This window comes from Abrus precatorius, unplaced genomic scaffold, assembly GCF_003935025.1.
Source record: "Abrus precatorius isolate BTA unplaced genomic scaffold, Abrus_2018 Scaffold8, whole genome shotgun sequence".
Classification (NCBI taxonomy): Eukaryota; Viridiplantae; Streptophyta; class Magnoliopsida; order Fabales; family Fabaceae; genus Abrus; species Abrus precatorius.
In genome coordinates, this window is record NW_020874428.1 from 38,658,108 (window position 1) to 38,677,860 (window position 19,753).

A 19,753-nucleotide genomic window follows, 5' to 3' on the forward strand; every position below is an offset into this window, starting at 1 on the left:
TCTATTTATAAAAAATAATTATTACTGTTTTTTGTTTTAAAATATAATAAACAGAAATATTTTTAAAATACATTAGTTGTTAAATTATTTTTATATTTTTATTTATTATAAAATTTATATTATCAAAACATTTATCTACTTTCCGTATAAAATAAATAAGTAATTTATTTTTTTTATAAAAAATATTATATACTATCAAATAATAATATAATATTTTATTTGTTAATATAAATTTTGAACTCTAAATTAAATTTTTTTATATATTTTTCTAATTAAAAATTAAAAATATTTATATATTTTTAAAATAAATCACTAACTCTATTATTTATTAATATAAAATTAATTATTATAATTATTTCACATGTAAAAATCACATAATATCTTCTCATTTTACATAGCATTATAGAATTTACTTAAATACTAATACTTTGGCTATTTTTATTTATTAATAAATTTTTATAATATATTTATCACTTTTTTTACTTTATACTATAAATATTTTTAGTTTAAATATATTTTAATTACCTCTAAAAAGAATTTATTTCAAATTATTATCTGTTAATTTTTTTTATTTTGTATATAACGTTAACCTCTATCAGTTAAATGTCACGTCACTCATAATCTTTCTTCTTCACTTCACTCATAAATTTTCACATTACGAATCCACAAAAATAAAATGAAATTTAAATATGTTTTAACTATATGTAAATAAGAGTTATTTCGTGTATTAAACACTCAAGTTATTTGTTAGTGATGGCCATGTCTTGTGTGGGATCTGATGAAATAACAACAACAAAGTGATGACAAAATAGATCTACATAATGGGTGACCTTTTGTGTAAAATTACTCGATGACCTCTTGTGACAACATTGAGAATGAAAGTAAGATTAAGGTAGAAAAGTTCAAGTATTAAATGATAATAAGAAGTTGACACATAACATATTTTTTTAAAAAATTTTGAATTTAAAATTATAAAAAAATAATGAATTTATTTAAAATAATATAATATAATAAATAATATATATATATATATATATATATATTAATATTAGTATTTTAACTCGTGTACTACACAAAAGTATTTTGTCAAAAATACAAATTTTTAAAAAATCATTCTAATGAATTAAATATTTATAATGTATATAAATTTTAAAAAAAATTTAAATAAAAGATAAATGGTTATAATAAAATTTTATAATAAAACATTATACTTTTCTATTCAAAAAAATTAACAAATAAGAATTGATAATATTTTTTATATTATATATTTTTTCAAAAACTTATTTGAACGTAAATATATGGTAAGAATAATATTAGTTAGATTTAATAGATTATAGTTATACTTGTAATGTACATGTTGAATAAAAAAATATTATTTTAAATTAAAATATAAAAATAAAATTTTAATATTAATAAATAATAAACTTACAGTAATAATAGATAATTATAAAATATATAAAATATTTATAATATGTTTTTATATATATATATATGATACTCATACCGCACCTATCCCTATTAAAATTTGTGAATATTTTAGCAGATGTTGTGGCTAAATTTTGCGTATGTATATTGATTCTTTTACCTTTTATCATTCTTATTTTAAACTGTTCATTGATTTCTTTATCCATTACCATCCTTTCTATAAACTCTAAAATATATAAATAACAATTTATCCATAAATAATTTATTCAGTACACTAAAAGTAAATAAATAAATACTTGCTAAAGCAACAATATTAGAAAAGTGCATATATAATTATAAATGCTAAAATATTCTATGCATGTATTAATATTAGTAATATTACAATGATATTTTTTAAATATATAAGTCCTGATTAATAATGCTTAACAAATTAACTTATCCTAAAAAATAACTTAAATTTATCTACTATTTTATTAACAAAACGTTTAAAAAATATATAAAAATGTAAAAGAAGTAAAGGAATATGATTATAATAAAAATGATAATTTTAAGGGGAGTAAACTCTTAATAAATAATATATTTTTATAATATAAATAAATGTTAAGTTTTAAATAATATATTTATAAATATTATAGTTATATAAAATTTAATATATATAATAATAAAAATAATATAAAATAATTTAATAATTAAATTGGTTTTGTGTTATGTGAAAAATTATTAAGTTTAAATTTCAAGATCTAATGCGTGCTTTAACGCATTCTACCGCAAGACTGAAACAAGCATTGCGGAAAATGGTTCACGTGCGAATCAGGTTTTATGAAAAAGAGTAAACGCTAAAGAGTGCACGTTTTTAGGGCATTGAAGTCGAGACAATTACAAACACAGCACTCAAACGGCAGGGAGGACCACACACTGGTTTGTTACTACGTGAAAATGTTCTTCAATTTTCATCATTCAATTTTCTCCTTATAAATACGATATTTCTTGTTCTTTTCAAATATTTTACTCTCTTTTCTTTGATATTTTCGTGATGAATTTGACCCTTTTTTGGGTTTCGATTTCGAGACATGACTTGTCCACGTAATTGGTTAACTAATTATATGATATTTGTTTTCTGGGGTAGCTATGGAAAGGTTCGAGTTAATCAAGGAGTTTTGCACTCTGCATTTCTTATTTTAGGTTTTGTGGAATGGAGTAAGAATTCGGGTGATGAATAGATTAACCAACTGGAACCCATTTATGATTTATGAGTCAGAATATCTTTGGATATTTTTTTTAGACATGTTTGCTGGCTGATTAGTTTAGAGAAATAATTGCTTGCTAAACTAAACTAAGTTGTATGCTGAAATGAAAATCTTCACTCTGAAAACCAATTTATGATTTACAGTAAGCTAAACTACATTGGTCGCCAAATGAAAATCTTTACTTTGTGGAAGCTTTCTGTACATTGATAGTCCTTGTAATATAACAACAGGTGGTGTCAACGTGGTTTAGGGAACATGTTGATACTTTAGAATTGTATTTAAAATGGTTGTGATGTGGCAAAGATGGTTTCTGAAAAAGATGCTCCCATTCTCATTGTTTTCTCTTTACTCCTCTTCTTTACTGTCGCTCCTGTGCTCGATTAAATTTTCATTGGCAAATTCCATATTGCGCATGTAAATAATGCTGCACTACTTAGCAACCTGGATTTTCATTTGAAGACTTTAGAAACACTAGGAGACAAAATCATATACTGTTTTGTCCTTCATTTTCTGGATGCATCAGGACTATCTCAGATTCTCATAAGTGGTAATAATAATATTTTTGTTCTACCGGAAAATGTACCTGATTAATTTGAGTTGCATCATAATTTTCTTAATGCACGCCATTTAAAATAAGAGGGCCTAAATCACTTCTGATTTGAATATGGTCATTATCACTTTCATATTTTCTTGTATAAAATTTATTCTTATATTTAAAACAAAATTATGAGCTTATTCATTATAACAATCTGTTAAATCTGGACAGGTTCTATATAGCAAGTCTACATCTATTTTTGTGGTTTGATGATACCATACTTTGTTATGCTACATGGAATCCCGATTAATTGAGGGAAATGGCGAGATGGAAGTTTCTGGGGATGTTAGTTTGAGTACGTATGAAGTTCAGATACACCAAGAAACATATGAAGGTATGCTATTTAATTTGTTTAATTTTGAATGAATAAAATATGATGCATGTTTTAATGTTTAAAGCCCTGCATGCTGTGTTTATTGCATTGCCCTGGGATGTCTTAACACTAGTGATTTAACTAGGGTTCATTCTACTTGTTCATGGTACTCCTCAAACATAGTTCCACTTCTCAGCATTCAAATATTGTTACATAAAATCGAAGAAGTCTAAAAACTATGCTACAAAGTACAAACAGTATCACATGTGTGGAAAGCCCATTGATACATGGGAATCAAAGAGAGTTTGTATCGGCAGTCACCAATCTTAAAGCCCACTTAACAGTAGTGGGGATGGAGTTACAAATCTAATTTACAGTTTGTTGCATGCTACTTAATTTTCTGTTGTGGTGGACATAGTTTATATCTTTACAATATGCCTGAATTTGATATGGTTAAATATTTATTCAATATTCATAGCTTATTCCTACAACACGCAGCCCCTCCCAAATGTTGTAAATTTTGTTGTTGCTTCCCAAGCTCCACCAATGAAACATTTTATGTGCTTGTTTTGCCTATATCCTCCTTAAACAAGAAAATTATGAAAAACACAGAGCTTAATAACTCGTAATGCAATATGCTGTTCAATTTTTATGCATATAAGACAAGGAACCAGCCAAAATAAGCCATGGACATAACATCAAAGAGAGGGAATAAACAATTCTTTCCCATAAATTGTGTAAAAGGTAGCACAATGCCATGCCCTTGAGGATGTAAATATTCAATTTATGCTCTAGTCATCTACTCCAGCAAATAATACAAATTGCAGATTAACATAAAGTATTGACCTCTGCTTTTTTTCTGTAAAGAAAGTCATGAGATAGTGCTTAAGGGTGGTAGGACACACCCTGGATCCTCCTAGCATACCAAAACAGATTGTTCCTTGAGATAGCAATGGCCTTAAAATCAAAATTGTATTGGTAGACATTTCCGAGCCAACATTACACTTTCACATATATATCAGGAAATATCTGACTAAGGTCTGCAAAGTATTAACATGTCTTTGGTATTTACAGATTACCTAAAAGGTGCTTTACGAAAAAACTCATGATTAGAATGAATAAGAACAGAAAATAGGGTGAAAGAATCTAGACCAAACTCTTCACTTGTATTGTGAAAACTGGAAGTATGATTAGAAACATGAATTTTTCTATCATTTAGATCCTTAATCAATGGAAATTCTGAGGGGAATTAGAGCCCTAAGTAGATGTTATTTTTTTAGTGGAGAATTTTATGATGGAACATATGATAGAGATGGGGAAAAGCTTCCAATAAAGAAATATTCCCTGACTGAATGTTCTTTTAAAACCTCATACAAGAATCATGACCCAAATCCAAAGAAACCAGTAGTCTATCTCAAAGAAGTGTATTGTTGAGAGATACATTTCCAGGGATTCACATGAGTTGCAGTAATTTTTGGGATGGCATCCTTCCACTGCTCATCTTTATTGTTTTTCTCTTTTTCTTGATGTGGGGAGGGGGCAGGGGGCGGAGCTAAGAAAAGAACCAGAATAAGATTTATGCCTGTCTCTGACTCTATGCATGTTTGTACATATGTTAGGTAAAGGTTCTACATAGGGAGAAATGAATCAAAATGTCAAATCTCAAATGACATTTAACATTTAGACCTTCTAGTTATATATAGAATTCTTGATTTCTTTGTTTCTCTGCAGTTGAATGACTGCACTCTTTGAATTTAAAGTACTTTCTCCATATATCATTATTAGCAAATGACACAAATGTTATCTCCTGTATTATTAATTCTCATTACAAGGAAACATTTTGATGGGTTCAGAAGATTTATTTTTGTGACAGTGGATCCAAATGAGGGGTGTAGAGCACTAGAGAGTTCTTCAGGGGGAGAGTTGGGTATCTGTGATGATCATGCTATTCAGGAACCATATGAAGGCATGGAATTTGATTCTGAAGATGCTGCGAAGATATTTTATGATGAATATGCCCGGCGTGTAGGATTTGTCATGCGTGTTATGTCTTGTCGACGCTCAGAAAAAGATGGTAGGATTCTTGCCCGCAGGCTTGGATGTAATAAGGAGGGTCATTGTATCAGCATTCGAGGGAAATTTGGGTCAGTTCGAAAACCAAGGGCCAGCACAAGGGAAGGTTGTAAAGCAATGATTCATATCAAATATGATAAGTCTGCAAAATGGGTGATAACAAAATTTGTGAAGGATCATAATCATCCACTGGTAGTCTCTCCACGAGAAGCACGCCAAACAATGGTAGTTTCATATTTCTTATCTAACTGAATACTGGAGTATTTGACAAACATAGTACACTTCAATTAGTCTTCTGCAGTGTTCCTTTCTTAATTCAGTATATTTTTCTGGTTGGTAGACGTTGTATCGTGCCTTGGTTTTCCAATGGTGAAAGATTTAAATGCCAACGTTGGTTTGTGGAAACTGAGTTAATACTTGTATGATATCACGCCTTGAATCTATCTTCTGTCTTATTCCTACAACACATATAAGTTTTTGATTCCAGAAGCTTCTCTACGGAACTCTAGTTAGAGATTACTCTGTTATATTCATCAACAATGACCATATCTTTTTTATATAAAGCATTCATTGGGGCACAAAATTTAGGATCATTGAGGCACAAAAATTTAGGATGTGTCGAATAGGTATGTCCAGTATAAATGTAGAAAGGTATTAACTGAGTCAACCCTTCGCATGTACCTATTTATGAAAAACCTTCATTTCTCCACATACCTATCCCTCCTAGGTCAAATATATGTGATACAGACACCTTTTTTATCAAGAGCTTCGGCAAGACTTTTTTTTTATTTTTTATTGTAGGCTTATTTTGGATTGAATACCATGTGTAGGTCTTTTTATTTCATTTTGTATGTTTGCATCAAACAATGCAATAAGATATAGCCTGAATCCTGCTTGTTTTGGCCTTCTTGTCATGAATCAACTACTGTGAAAGATTAAGCTATGTGGTGAAGACACTTAAATGATTTTGTATTTATTATGCTATCTCTCGCAAGAGCCCTGTGGGATTGAAGTGTAGATAATGGATACCCCTAACCTTGTACTGAAATTTAACAATTTATAATTTAGAAGAGTGAGGGCTACACAGATGGGATTCTACAATTCTTGACTTGTGGTCATAGAGGTTCTGATAATATGTCATGACTCAATTATCCTAATTGTTGAGCCATTAGGTAAGATGATGGTAGTTAAAATCCTGATTTGAATAATAAAATCCCCTGATTTTACAATTTTGGAAGCCTTACCAATTTAAATCATGGGTAAAATCATTGTAAAATCCGATTTGGATTGGAAAATCTATCAAATCATGGATTTCACAATTTCATTTCAATTCTGAAAATCCCTAAAAAAATCCTCTTTTGCTGAACCCTAATGTAGTTGATGCCGCTTTCTTATCTCTTTTTGATTGATCCCAATTTGCCTCTAGCAGCTTTGAACCCCCTATGACCATAGTCAACTTTCATCCCACTGTGTGTGCAACCTGTTCTGCAACTAACCTAGCAGTGTGATACTGCTGAGTTTGAGTCTAGTGCTGTTGTTCTTGTTGTCCTTGCATCTTTTCTGTTCTGCTCTATATTTGGCCTATGAGTTTGACACTTAGTGGCTTAGGCATGACATTCTTATGGAATATGGGTTATGATTTATGACTGCTAGTCTATTTATTGTTTTTAATGATTTAATTTAATTTATGCTAGCATGTATATGAATTTTGTAAAATCTTATGATTCGATTTATGATTTTCACCTCCCTTTATGATTCAAAGTAAAATCATGATTTCAACTGCTTTGTAAGACAAACGGTTTTATGTCTGACACCTTGCTGTTTAAACTAAATGGTTATCTAACCTAACGTACATGTCTTATGTTTTTATCAGGCTCATTACTTTTTTTTCTCAATTTCATACTGGCCTACCTATCCCTATGTAATTTCCACAAAAAGGAGAACAGTTGATATAATTAAAAAGGTTATTAACCGCAACAACCACAATAGTTTAAAATGCTTCTGTACCAGTACAATGTGTTGGCAAATCTTTGCTGTCTTTTAGTTTTAAGGCTTATGTGCAAGTAGTATAACTTTCCATTTTATGTGAAGAAAATTGTATGTTTTGGGGCATTTTATATGACATATCTGGTTCCTTAAAGCAAGGTGAAGTGTTTGCTAACATTGCTTTTTTGTTTTAGGATGAGAAGGATAAGAAAATTCAAGAATTAACAGCAGAGCTTCGGAATAAAAAACGATTATGCGCAACATATCAGGAACAGTTGACTTTTTTTATGAAAATTGTTGAAGAGCACAGTAATAAGCTTTCTACGAAAGTTCATCATGTAGTTAATAATCTTAAAGAATTTGAATCCATGGAAGAGCTGTTGCACCAGACTTAGCCCTGCATTATGTGAGTATTTTAACTCTACATTTAGTAGTTAACAAATTTTTTCATAATATATCTATGCTTGTAAAGAAAACAATTTTATTTCTCACTAAAGATCTGATGAAATTTTTTACGATGCTCTTTCCTTTTCAGTCTAAAACTGTGTACAGCTTGTACATGTATCCTAGCAATGGTTAATGCTGTCTATAGTTGGTTTTGCTTAATTTCAAATGTCATTAGGGAACTAGATTTCCATTTTATACTACTGTGTGATGTATTGACTTAATTCATGTATTTACTTGGGGCACTGGTTATTATAGCTCTTATCATTTCAAGCAGAATTATATTCATATGTCAATTGTCTAACAATTTGTATTTGCATCTGTGCAAACTTGCCTCCTATTTACTTTTATATAAAATATTGGTTGTATCTTCAAGATTTGGGATTCAGATTGGATGCTATCTCTTAAATTTGGACTAGGACTTAATTCAACCCTAAAAACTAGCTCATAAGGTGAGGATTAGACATTTGAAGCGTGAAAATTGTAATTAATTTTTTTTTAATATTGCATTGGGAATGCCATGGGTCCAGCAGGTAGGAACTGCATTGGAAAAGCCCGAGATCAGGCAGGTTGTGCTGAGAAATCTAAAGGGCCAGGTTAATTACATTGAAAAAATCAGTGGGGCTGGATTTTTATTTTTGTTTACTTTGTTTAGTCAAGGGTGACCTAATTTTGGATCTACAATAGACTCCGACACTCTCTTAATTTTGACTAAGGCATAACTCAATCCAAAAGCTAGCAGGTAAGGTGAGGATTGCTTTAGTCTTTCTAAGTTCTACTTTAGCTATATTTGTAGTCAATGTAGAACTTCAACAATGTCAATAAATGGTGTAGAACTTTGCAGTCAAGAGAATTTCAGCCATGCAATTCATCTAAGGCTTGTGCAACCTCGTCACCTCCTAAAGGCTAAAACTGAAAGTCAACATGGAAAATCCAAACTCTACAAAATGAAAAACATGCAAGTCGTCAATTATGTTAATGATAAAGAAAGAGGGACCCCGTTCATCTCAAGTTTTAGAAACTATTCATAGCATTACACACTGTGTGGTTCAAAGGAAGGGAGGGGAGGAATTTTAATGTAGGGAAGAGATACCTCGTTCATTTGATTCACAAGGGGAGGATAGGTGAAATAAATGAATTTATTATTATTTACTTAGAATGGTTAAATATACATATTAAGGATAATTTTGTCCGATTAGTTGAGCGAGGAGGGATTTTGTCTTCTTTCCCCCTCTTCTTTCCAAAATATTGAACCAATCATGAGAAATTTAAAAAATCCCTCCCTTCCCCTCCACTTCCTTCCAACCAAACAGTATGTTAATGTTGGAGGTTTGAAAATATAACTATTTTCACTGACACCCTTTAGAGGATTTGGATTCCTGATAAGGATTTCTGGTCTTTAAGGATGCAACTAAAAGCCTGCAGTAAGCACACACTTGGCTCCTGGTGGTGTACCACACTTGGTTGAGTTGCATTTCTATGACATTGTTAGTCTTGCTCTCAACTTGCTCTACTTTGATGATGTGTATATCAATGGGTAGTAGGGTACATTGTATATAGGAAATCTGATTATAGGGCTGGTGGGTTTGGCATGGTCTACAATGAAGTGCTAAAAAAATGTGAGGGTTGCTTTCTAGAGAGATATAGGGTTCAGACGGGGCCTTCCTAAATTCCAGACTGAAATAGCAATTTTGTCAAAATTTTGCCATCACCACTTTGTTTCACTAGTTGAATTTTGAATTCGGTCAGAAATGATACTTTTCTACTAGCATAATGGGAAAAAGTCATAGGAAGTAGTGTTTGTATGGTTCCACTCAACTCTCACCTGTCTTGGAAGCAGCCTCCTGAAATATGCATTAGTGCATAACGATATCTGCACAACGTGTTCATTGGTTAGCATTAAATCAGGCAATGCATTGCTTGATGAAAAATAGTGGCCAAGGTTGTTGACTTCGGTCTTTAGTGGTGCGTAGTGTTGCAAACTTTTATTTATAAAATCTCGCTAATTAGTACTTTTAAGGCATTAGTTAAGAAATTAAATATATTAAAATTTTATTGGGATTTTATGTTAGATTGTATTAAAAAATATGGAAGAATGTGTATTTATTATATTTTTTAACACTTTTTTTTACTTTTAGTTTTTTAATTAATGCTCTAAGGTTATTAGTTAGCATTCGTTTTATTTATATAATTAAATTTCTTTAAATGAACAAATACTATTGTCAAACATTAACTTTATTTAATACAAAGAAGTAAATAATTATCATTCATAATATTACATATAAAATATGCGGTTAATATTTCTTTTATCCCAAACGTTTGATTGTTTGATAATTAAGTCACTGGGTTTTAACAAATAAGTTGAATTTAGAAATGTCAAAAAGTTCAATTGGTCCAGTTCTAACTTTAGTCCATGTAGGTTAGGGCCAAAAAGTACTATAAATCAAAAGTTCTATAGACAAAAAAAGTCACTGGATAGGGTTAGGGTTAGAGCTTCAAGGATTAAAAAATTTCAACAATTTTAAATTTTTAACTCAAATTTAATTTTATAATTAATTATTAATCATTAGTGCAATCACAGCAAAATGGAACATAAAATGACTTATTTAAAGCATTTATAAAATTTAAAGGAGAAAAATAATTAAATTAAATTAGAGGATAAAATTGAAATTTTTCTTAAAGGTAGAGGATGATTTGCTTAATTAATATGTTATTTATTAAATATTATTTACCAAATAAGTATTAATTATTAAAAAATTAAAATATGATAAAAAAATTCTTACATTTAAGTGTTTTTATATTAATTAAAATTATTATTTTTTATTAAAAGTGACATTGCAATACGATAAAATATTAAAGAAGAAAATATATAAATAATATTCTTTCAACACAATTTTTTATTTTTTATTCTTTAACTGGTATTTTAAAGGTGTAAAAGTCATTTGTTATCATTTATCTCTCTCTCTCTCTCTCTCTCTCTCTCTCTCTCTCTCACACACACACACATATATATATATATATATATCTGGTAATTTAAATTTTTCTAACACAATTTTAATAAATACTTTTAATGTTTTAATTTATTAATATTTATTGAAGATTGTACGATAAAAAAATTAATAAATAATTTTTTTATTAAAAGTAGAATATATAATATTATCAATTTATTAAATTGTATAATATTTTAAAATTATATAAAAATATTAAATATAAATTTTATCATGTATTTTTAATTATGCATATGAAAAACTATTTTTTAATTAATATCCTTTATAATTGAGAATTGTAAAATAATAGATATCTTTTGTCTAAAAGAACAAATACTATAAAATAATGATTATATAATTTTATTATTTTATGTTTGTAGATAAATATACTTTTAAAAAATTAATAAAAGATTCTAAAATAAGTTTTTGAAATATCATTTTACTAAAATTGATTTTAATTATTAAAATTTTTTAATTTAATTGTTTAAATTTAAAGGATGTAAAATTAAATAAATTAAAAATTTAAATATAAAATTAATTAATAAAAAATTAAAATAGTGGATTTTTTTATAATAAACTAATAAAAAAGTTTAAGATATATAGTTTTATCTTTATATATTTTTATATTTTTTAAAATTAGTTTTAATTTCAATTTTTTCTAAAGAAATTACTACTTTTAATAATCATCGTAAACTATGATTATTTTTTACGAAAGATAAACAGATGTTATTAAAAAAAAAGGTACTCTAGTTTTATTTTAATAATTCTTTTTTATTAATATAATTTTTATAATAATTACTAGTAGTTAATAACACGTTTTTCTTTTACAAATGGAAGTGATTGTCGTTTAATCACGTCAAAATATAGCAATTTTCTCAATAATTGATGTAAAATAGGTTGACATAACTCCTCTTTACTTCCATGTAAGTTAAATTTAATTAATAAAATTAAACAAATGTAAAAGTTAAATTTAATTTAATTTTATAATATAATTATATTTGATATTATTTTATGATAGAATTTTAATGTATTAAATGAATATTTTTTATATTTTAAATGTAATTTTTAATTTATTTAAATAAAATAATTTAATAAATATTATAAAAAATATATAATAGTTATTACTTACTTTGTAAAATAAGTGAGTTAACTCACTTTTAATCCTAATTTTAGTCTATTATTTTCTTTATTTTAGGACTTAGGGTTAATATAAACTCATTAATTATTGACTTTAAAAAACACAGATTTATATAAGGGACTAATAGGGTTGGACTCGAATTTTAACCTATTTTGAGCTCTAGTTGAATTAAGTATATTTAAAAGGCAAAGCCTTTTAAGTGTAATTTTTTTATTCACAAAATTAAAAAATAATGCGTAATTTTAGTCATTTGCTAATCTAATTTTTAAAATTATAAAAAAAGTTAAAATTATTAGAAATTGATCGTTTTGGTTTTCAGAATTTTGAAATCAATAATTTTGAAATTATAAATATCTATTAATTTAGTTCTTTAAATTAAAAAAAAAAAAATTAGTCCTTAAAGCAGCCTCTTGAAATATGCATTAGTGCAGTAGGATATCTGCACAACCTGTTCATTGGTTAGCATTAAATCAGGCGATGCATTGTTTGATGAAAATTAGTGGCCAAGGTTGTTGACTTCGGTCTTTAGTGTTCCTTAATTTTGCAAGATTTACTGGCCGGGAGCCTCTTATATCATAACCCAAAAAGAAACTATCAGCACTTTCTAATACTTTGAGCAAACCCAAGAGCTCCTCCTTATATAGAGGATGGACAGCAAACCTAATAATTACACACGATAAGGTTGGATAAGATTCCAAACCTTTTACAAAGTGGCTTTTTTAAAGCATATAAAAGCTTAAAACTTTAAGTACATCTGAATCACACAAAAAACAAAATATCTAAAGATACTTTATTACATAAAGGTTATTTATCAGAGATTCTTCAGTCCTTGCAGATAGGCTCGTGACTTGGTGACAGATTGGGATCAGTACTTGAGCTGTAGCTAAGAGAATCATCTGGATCTTGTGAATCCATGAATGTATCATTATGTGAAGACCCTTCATCTTTGATTATTACATGACTTGCTGTTTCCCAATTGCCAAAAGTAACACTGGAACAGGTTACTGGTGGATTTATCTGTTGAATTTTATTCCAGATAGATGGATTGTCATTATCAGAAGGGCAAATTATGTCCATCGCCTTCAATTTGGAGCATGTAGATTTTACTTTAAGCATTTCTTCTTGAGCTCCATTTTCAACATGAAGATGAATATTTAAGTCTGCCTGATTAAAAGGTGGTCTGTCTGGTTGAGATATTTCTTTGAGATTGGGATAAGTATTCCAAACTCTGACCTGATTCTGAGAATAAAGTAATTTTGTAACAGGATGTTCAAAATAAGGTCTATGAATGATTACCACCGTCACATGTTTTGGAGTTTCTGTTGGAGGCAGATCAATTTCTTTCCATATGCTGAGTCTTTCCATTTCAGTTTGAACATCTTTCATCCAATCTGGAATAGGTTGGTACCAGGATAAAAATTTCCATACCAATGTTGACTAATTTCGAGGGTCACTGAGGAACTCAAACATATTGTATGTAGGAAAAACTATGGGATAATAGAATAAAAGAGTAGCACACCAAAGATACCATACATCTTCTTCTATTAAGGGGTAATCCATTAATAAAGCAAAGATGTTTAAGTATGGTGCATCAGGTTGAAACCAGGTAGGTTGAGGTTTAACATTACGGTTATGGAGGGAAAGAGCCAAGTAATGAAACATATGAGTTTTGGCAAAATCTTTTATATATTCCACTGTAATGGCCCCATCATTTCTCATGTCAGGAGGAAATGGAGGAAGAGGATTGTGATTAAAGCTAGAACTAGCTTCAACAGTGTTGAGGGGGAAAATTAATGGATATGTGTTTAAGGAGGTAACAATGGCAATAGGCTTTTTTGGTCTGGATAAGAGGTCAGGGACAACATTTTTTTCTCCTTTGATGTGTTTAACAGTAAAATCATACCTGGAGAACCAATTTTTCAGTCTGAGGACTTGAGGATCTGGTGGCATCTTATTTTTGAAATCAAGCAGTGCAGGAAAAGCAGAGTTATCCATATGGACTTCAAAATTATGACCTCTGAGATAGAAGTCAAATTTTTGAATACCATTTTTGACTGCAAGGGCTTCTTTGTATGTTGTATGATAATGCTTTTTAGATTCCTTAAATTGTCCACTGGCGTGTCCACAATAAGCCTTTTTTCCATTAACTTCTTCAAGTAAAACAGCTCCCCAATAATGATCACTAGCATCTGTTTGTAAAATTCTTTTTCCATCACCAGGAATTTTCAATGGGGGAGGATTTTGAGCTATCTTCTTCAAATGTCGAACAGCTTCAGTTTGTTCATTACTCCAGGATGGAGGATTTTTCCTTAATAACTTTGACAAAGGACTTGTGTATTTGGCAGCATTAGGAATAAAATCCCTAATATAATTCAGTACCCTAAGAAACTGTTGAATTTGTTTGACTGTAAACTTTTCATCAGGAAAATTTAGGAGTTCTTCAGCAATGTGAGGTTGTGGCTGATAATTTCCCTGAGAAAAATGCATTCCCAGAAAGCCTATCTGGGTTTGGGCTAACTGAATCTTTTTTTCTGATAACATAATCCCATAATCATTGGCAAGCTCAAAAAATTTATTCAAAAGGATCTTATGGGATTCATTGTCCTTTGAGAATAATAATACATCATCTATATAGATGAGTGTACTATCAAGAATGGGTTCAAAGATTCTAGTCATGGCTTTCTGGAAGAGAGAAGGTGCTACCTTTAATCCAAATGGAAGGACTTTCCATTGATATTGAGCATTTGGTATATAGAAAGCAGTTTTGTATCGATCAGAAGGATCAACACCAAGTTGCCAAAATCCTGATTTTAAGTCAAACTTTGAAAAGATTATGGCATCTTTGATTAGTGTATGCAGAGAAGAGGTTTTCGGAATAGGAAACTTATCATCTTTGAGAAAATGATTAAGAGGTTTGTAATCAATGACTAACCTCTTTTGTCCTCTGATCTTCTCAGATCTCTTTTCAACATAGAAGGCTTGGCATGCCCATTCAGATTTGGTTGGTTCTATCAATCCTTGACGAAGAAGTTCAGCACATTCTTGTCGAGCCATCTGGAGATCAGTTGTACTCATTCCAGGATGTGTGGCTTTGGTGGGATTGATGTCTTCATTGAGCTTGAAAAGGAGTTTTATAAAAAACTCTGGATTGTTCCAAATTGGGTTGGGATGAGAAAAATTCTCATGTCCATCTGCACATAAGGTCTTCAACTTTTCTTTGAGTTCTAAATATTCTGTTGGGCTCTCTTCTAGAGAATAAAGTTTCAAGATATCTGTATAAGGCTTGAAATTTCTTTTAAACTTAATTCCTCTTGGAAGTATTTGAAGCTTGTCAGTTAAGCAATAAGCATCCATGCCAAGCAGAATATCTTTATTAGGCAGATGAGTACCTATGGGTTTGATCCAAATGATGCAATCTGAAAATAACTTGATTCCAATAGGCATTTTGGAAATTAAGTGAGTGTTGAAGACTTTTCCATCAGCTGCTATAAAACTGGTAGTGTATTGGGTCCAGCATTCTTTTGGAAGAACCTCTGGATTCATCATAGTTCTTTGTGCTCCAGTATCCATGTAGGCTATGGCCTTGATTGGAGTAGCATATTTGTTAGTGAGAACTTGGACCTCCACACAAGGTTGCGATGGAGTTTGAAGGATACTATTTACTTCTTGAGTAAAATAGAGAGGAATGTATTCATCTTCTTTGCTTGATGAATCTGAAGAATCATCAGATGATTCTTGAATAGCAAAGACAGTATCCTGATCAGCTTCTTCTTGTTCTGAGAATTCGGATTCAATATCTCCTTCAATGGGATCTAATGAATTTACCAGATTTTGGGCTTTAGCATCTTTGTTGGGGTATTTTTTAGCAAAGTGTCCCTTTTTCCCACAAATGAAACATCTGGTTCCTTTGTTTTTCCCTTTTTTGGTTTTCTTCTTGAAGTACTTCATCTTTTTCTTCTTTTTTTAGAACTTCTTTACTGTACCTTTTTTCTTGGATGGACAGACACATTTCTTTTCTTTGCATCCAATTTCAAGGTATTTTTTCTTGCAGGCCTTAGTAAATTTTGATCTCTCATTCATCACATCAGAGATGAAAAGATGTGTCCTGCACAATTTATCAAGAGATTCCAGTGTCTTCTGGTGGATCTGGCCAAGGCTTAGACTAGTTAAGTCTTGTCCTTGAGCAACAATGAGTTTGTGGATCTCTGGTTGTAGTTCTTGAGGGAGAGAAGCAACATAGGTGTTTTTTAAACTGACATCATTGTATCCGTTGAGAAGATAGAAAATTTCTACCATTCTTTTATGATGTCTTTCTAAGTCATTTTTCTTCAGAGAGCAACATTTCATCTCAAAATAATCTTGCCTGATTTTCTTGTCATAAAGATCCATGTCTCCTACAAATTCTTGATGTATGGCTCCAAGAACTTGGCGAGTATTTCCCAGTTGATGAAACTGGTCTTGTTTGACACTACCAAGATTATGATACCATTCTTTTAGAGTGCCAGTCATTCTGCAACAGAATTCTTCAATGACTTTATAAGGATCTGCATCTAATTTCATGAACTGAGTATCTAACCAGGCTCCAAAATCAAGTAATCTTTTTCTCCAGTACTTTGGAGAAACATCATCAAGAGTGAAATAAGGACTTCCATTGATTTTTGATCCTTTTTTCTCTCGTCTGCTAGTCTCTTCTTCCTCATCAGATGAATCATAAAAAGATCCTCTTTGATTACTGGATTGTGCTGTGTTGACCATCAGCATCTCAGTGATATCTGTAAATTCTTTATCAGAGGATTTCTTTTCTGGTGATTCTGATTCACTCTGGGATTCTTCGGCTGTTGAAGATTCATAAGATTCTCCATGTTCAGCTGATTCAGTATCTGAAGGATTAAGTTCATCTTCTTCAAGAATTACTCTTATAAAAAGAGTTCTTTCTTGGCTTCCTTTTGAAGATTTTTTTGGGGGAGATTTTTCTTCTTCAGAGGAGTCTAAGCTCTTTGTCTTAATGGTTTCTGAAGAGGAAATACTCATTTTTCCTTTACCCTTAGAATCACGAGTGGATGACCTGGGTTTAGGTCTATAAGCAGAGGGTAAGGAATATGATGGTGCTATGAAAGTTCCTTGGTAGAAAGAAGGTGGACTAAAAGGAGAATAATAACTTGATTGATCAGGAGGTGGAACTAGAAAGGGATTTATTTCAACTTCCCTATTCTGTTGTTTGGCAGTGATTAACTCATCCATTTGTTTTACTTGTTCTTTGAGTCTCCTGATTTCTCTATCTTTCTTGTGGTATTCTCCAGTGAAGACAGCTTTTTCTTCTGTCAATTTTGAGATGTCTAACTCCAGTTTTGCAATTTGCTTTTGGGACTCTTTGTAGCATCTTCTGAGCTTGTCAGAAAGATATTGGAGCTTCTCATCATTCTTATGGACAGTTTCGACAATCTGGTCCATCTTACCGTCCATCTTTTTCAAAAGTTGGTTTTGGGCCAAAGAATTCTCAGTTTGCCAGTTGAGAACTTCTTCAGCTTGAGATGGAGCCTTAAGAGTTCCATCTGGTTGTATTTTTTAGGGTATCACTAAAGGCCGAGTGTTGACCTTAGTGACAGGGTCTACTTTTCTTTCCAAAGAAGGAAAGTTTTCATCATACTTGGTAAACATCATACAGGGAATAGGAATTGTGTCCTTTTTAAGAGGTGCACTGAAAGAATTGCACAATCCTGGTGGAGGTGGCCATGTAATAAGATCTGGGTCACAAGGTGGTTTGTTTAGCAGGCTTTCTTTTCTTAGGATTTCCAAAGCCTCATCATAGATAGGCAAAGGTTTTCTTTCATTTCTGATACCTACCCATGGAGTAAATCCAGGGTCTCTTCTCCTAGGCTTAGGAGGAGGTTTGCAAGGTTTCTTTTTCTTCCTTCTTTGATTTTCTTCATCATCATTTTCTGATTCTTCATCAGATGTATCACCAGTATGCATCCAGCAATCACAGTCAGGATCACACATAGAAGAATCAACATCCCACATGAAGTGTCCATCAAATTTATCAGAATAGATGGAGGATCCATCAGGTTTAAAGCTGTATACTGGGATTCTATGTTCTTTCCCAACAGGATGACCATTAGTGATTGGAAACAGTCAGAAGAAGGGCTTGGTTCCTCTTCAGGCTTTTTGAATATGGTTCTAACACCACCATCAACAGATCTTCTGAACGTGGCTTCAAAAGATTGGATAGGTTTGTTGTTTTGCCTGATCTTCTCATAGTCAGTCGTCCATTCAAGTGGAATTAGCTTGAGAAGTTCTTCCCTGGGAATTTGTCTAGGAACTTGGATGATGGAAGGAACATCATCTTCACTTCTATTGGCTATGACAAACAGACTATCATTTGCTGTTCCTGAAAGAGGTAGATCATGAGCATGATTTTGTAATCTGTAGATCATTTGATGATGAAGAGTTGCTGTGATAGCTTCTTCGATTTGTTCAGCTCCAGTGAGCTGAATCTGGACTTTCAGTCGGGTTGGAAGAGTTTTATCTCTTAAAGAGACATTATAGTTTGGAAAAATGGTGAGAACCACACTTCCAGCATGAAGGGTGGTTAATAGTGTTGCAATAACAGCATGTTCATAATGGATGTAGGTGGAGTCAAGGAGAGTGATTCTGGCGGTTACTAGAAGATTTTTCCTTCCATGCAAGGATAGGACTAATCTTATTGCACCAAAATGTAGAGCAGAATATCCCTCAGTCTTCCAATGATCTATGAAAGTTTTAGGGATTTCAAGGTTGATGTACCTTTCCTTCTTTGTAGCAGGTATCTCACACTGGTCCATTCTGGTGGATTGGACATACTCTTTGATGGGGGATTGCTTTCTGAGGATCAAAGCATTGACTTTGTTGGTCCAGGATTTATGTCTCCTGAAAACATTGTAAGGACTTAAGAGAGGAGCTATGGATTCCTGAATTTGAGCACCTTCAGGAACATAGGTGTATTCTATCAGGTTTTCTATTTTATCAGAAGCAGTTCTGATACAATCTTTAGGTAATGAAATGGGAGAATTTACGAGAAGAGGAGAGATTTCAGTAGAAGTGTCTGTGGGTGTATTCATGGTGTTGTGGTAACTCTTACTGACTTTATTTGTAATGAATATCATATCTCGCTAATTAGTGCTTTTAAGGCACTGTTTAAGAAATTAAAAATATTAAATTTTTATTGAGATTTCATGTTAGATTGTATTAAAAAATATGAAGAATGTGTATTTATTATATCTTTTAACATTTTTTTTTACTTGTACTTTTTTAAATAATGCTCTAAGGTTATTAGTTAGTATTTGTTTTATTTATATAATTAAACTTCTTTAAATGAACAAATACTATTGTCAAATATTAACTTTATTTAATACAAAGAAGTAAATAATTATCATTCATAATATTACATATAAAATATGCGGTTAATATTTTTTATCACAAACCTTTGATTGTTCGACAATTAAGCCACTGAATTTTAACAAGTGAGTTGAATTAAGTATACTGAAAATGCAAAGCTTTTTAAGTGTA

General features: G+C 30.9%; 1 protein-coding gene across 4 annotated transcripts in view; it reads left to right on the forward strand.

Moving 5' to 3' along the window:
- The window catches only part of LOC113848444 (protein FAR1-RELATED SEQUENCE 5-like), a 20,926-nt gene extending 11,806 nt beyond the window's left edge, over nucleotides 1-9,120 (forward strand). The window contains exons 3-8 of one of the 4 annotated variants that reach the window (XM_027477957.1): nucleotides 2,198-2,343; nucleotides 3,439-3,601; nucleotides 5,454-5,878; nucleotides 7,834-8,045; nucleotides 8,175-8,535; nucleotides 8,831-9,111. In XM_027477957.1, coding sequence (XP_027333758.1) covers nucleotides 3,502-3,601; nucleotides 5,454-5,878; nucleotides 7,834-8,034 — 726 coding nt within the window. In that variant the 5' untranslated portion in view covers nucleotides 2,198-2,343; nucleotides 3,439-3,501 and the 3' untranslated portion in view covers nucleotides 8,035-8,045; nucleotides 8,175-8,535; nucleotides 8,831-9,111. Of the gene's footprint in view, nucleotides 1-2,197; nucleotides 2,344-3,438; nucleotides 3,602-5,453; nucleotides 5,879-7,833; nucleotides 8,536-8,830 lie in introns of all 4 variants that reach the window. The other 3 variants (XM_027477958.1, XM_027477956.1, XM_027477959.1) reach the window with 3 other exon arrangements.
- The last annotated feature ends 10,633 nt before the right edge of the window (nucleotides 9,121-19,753 follow it).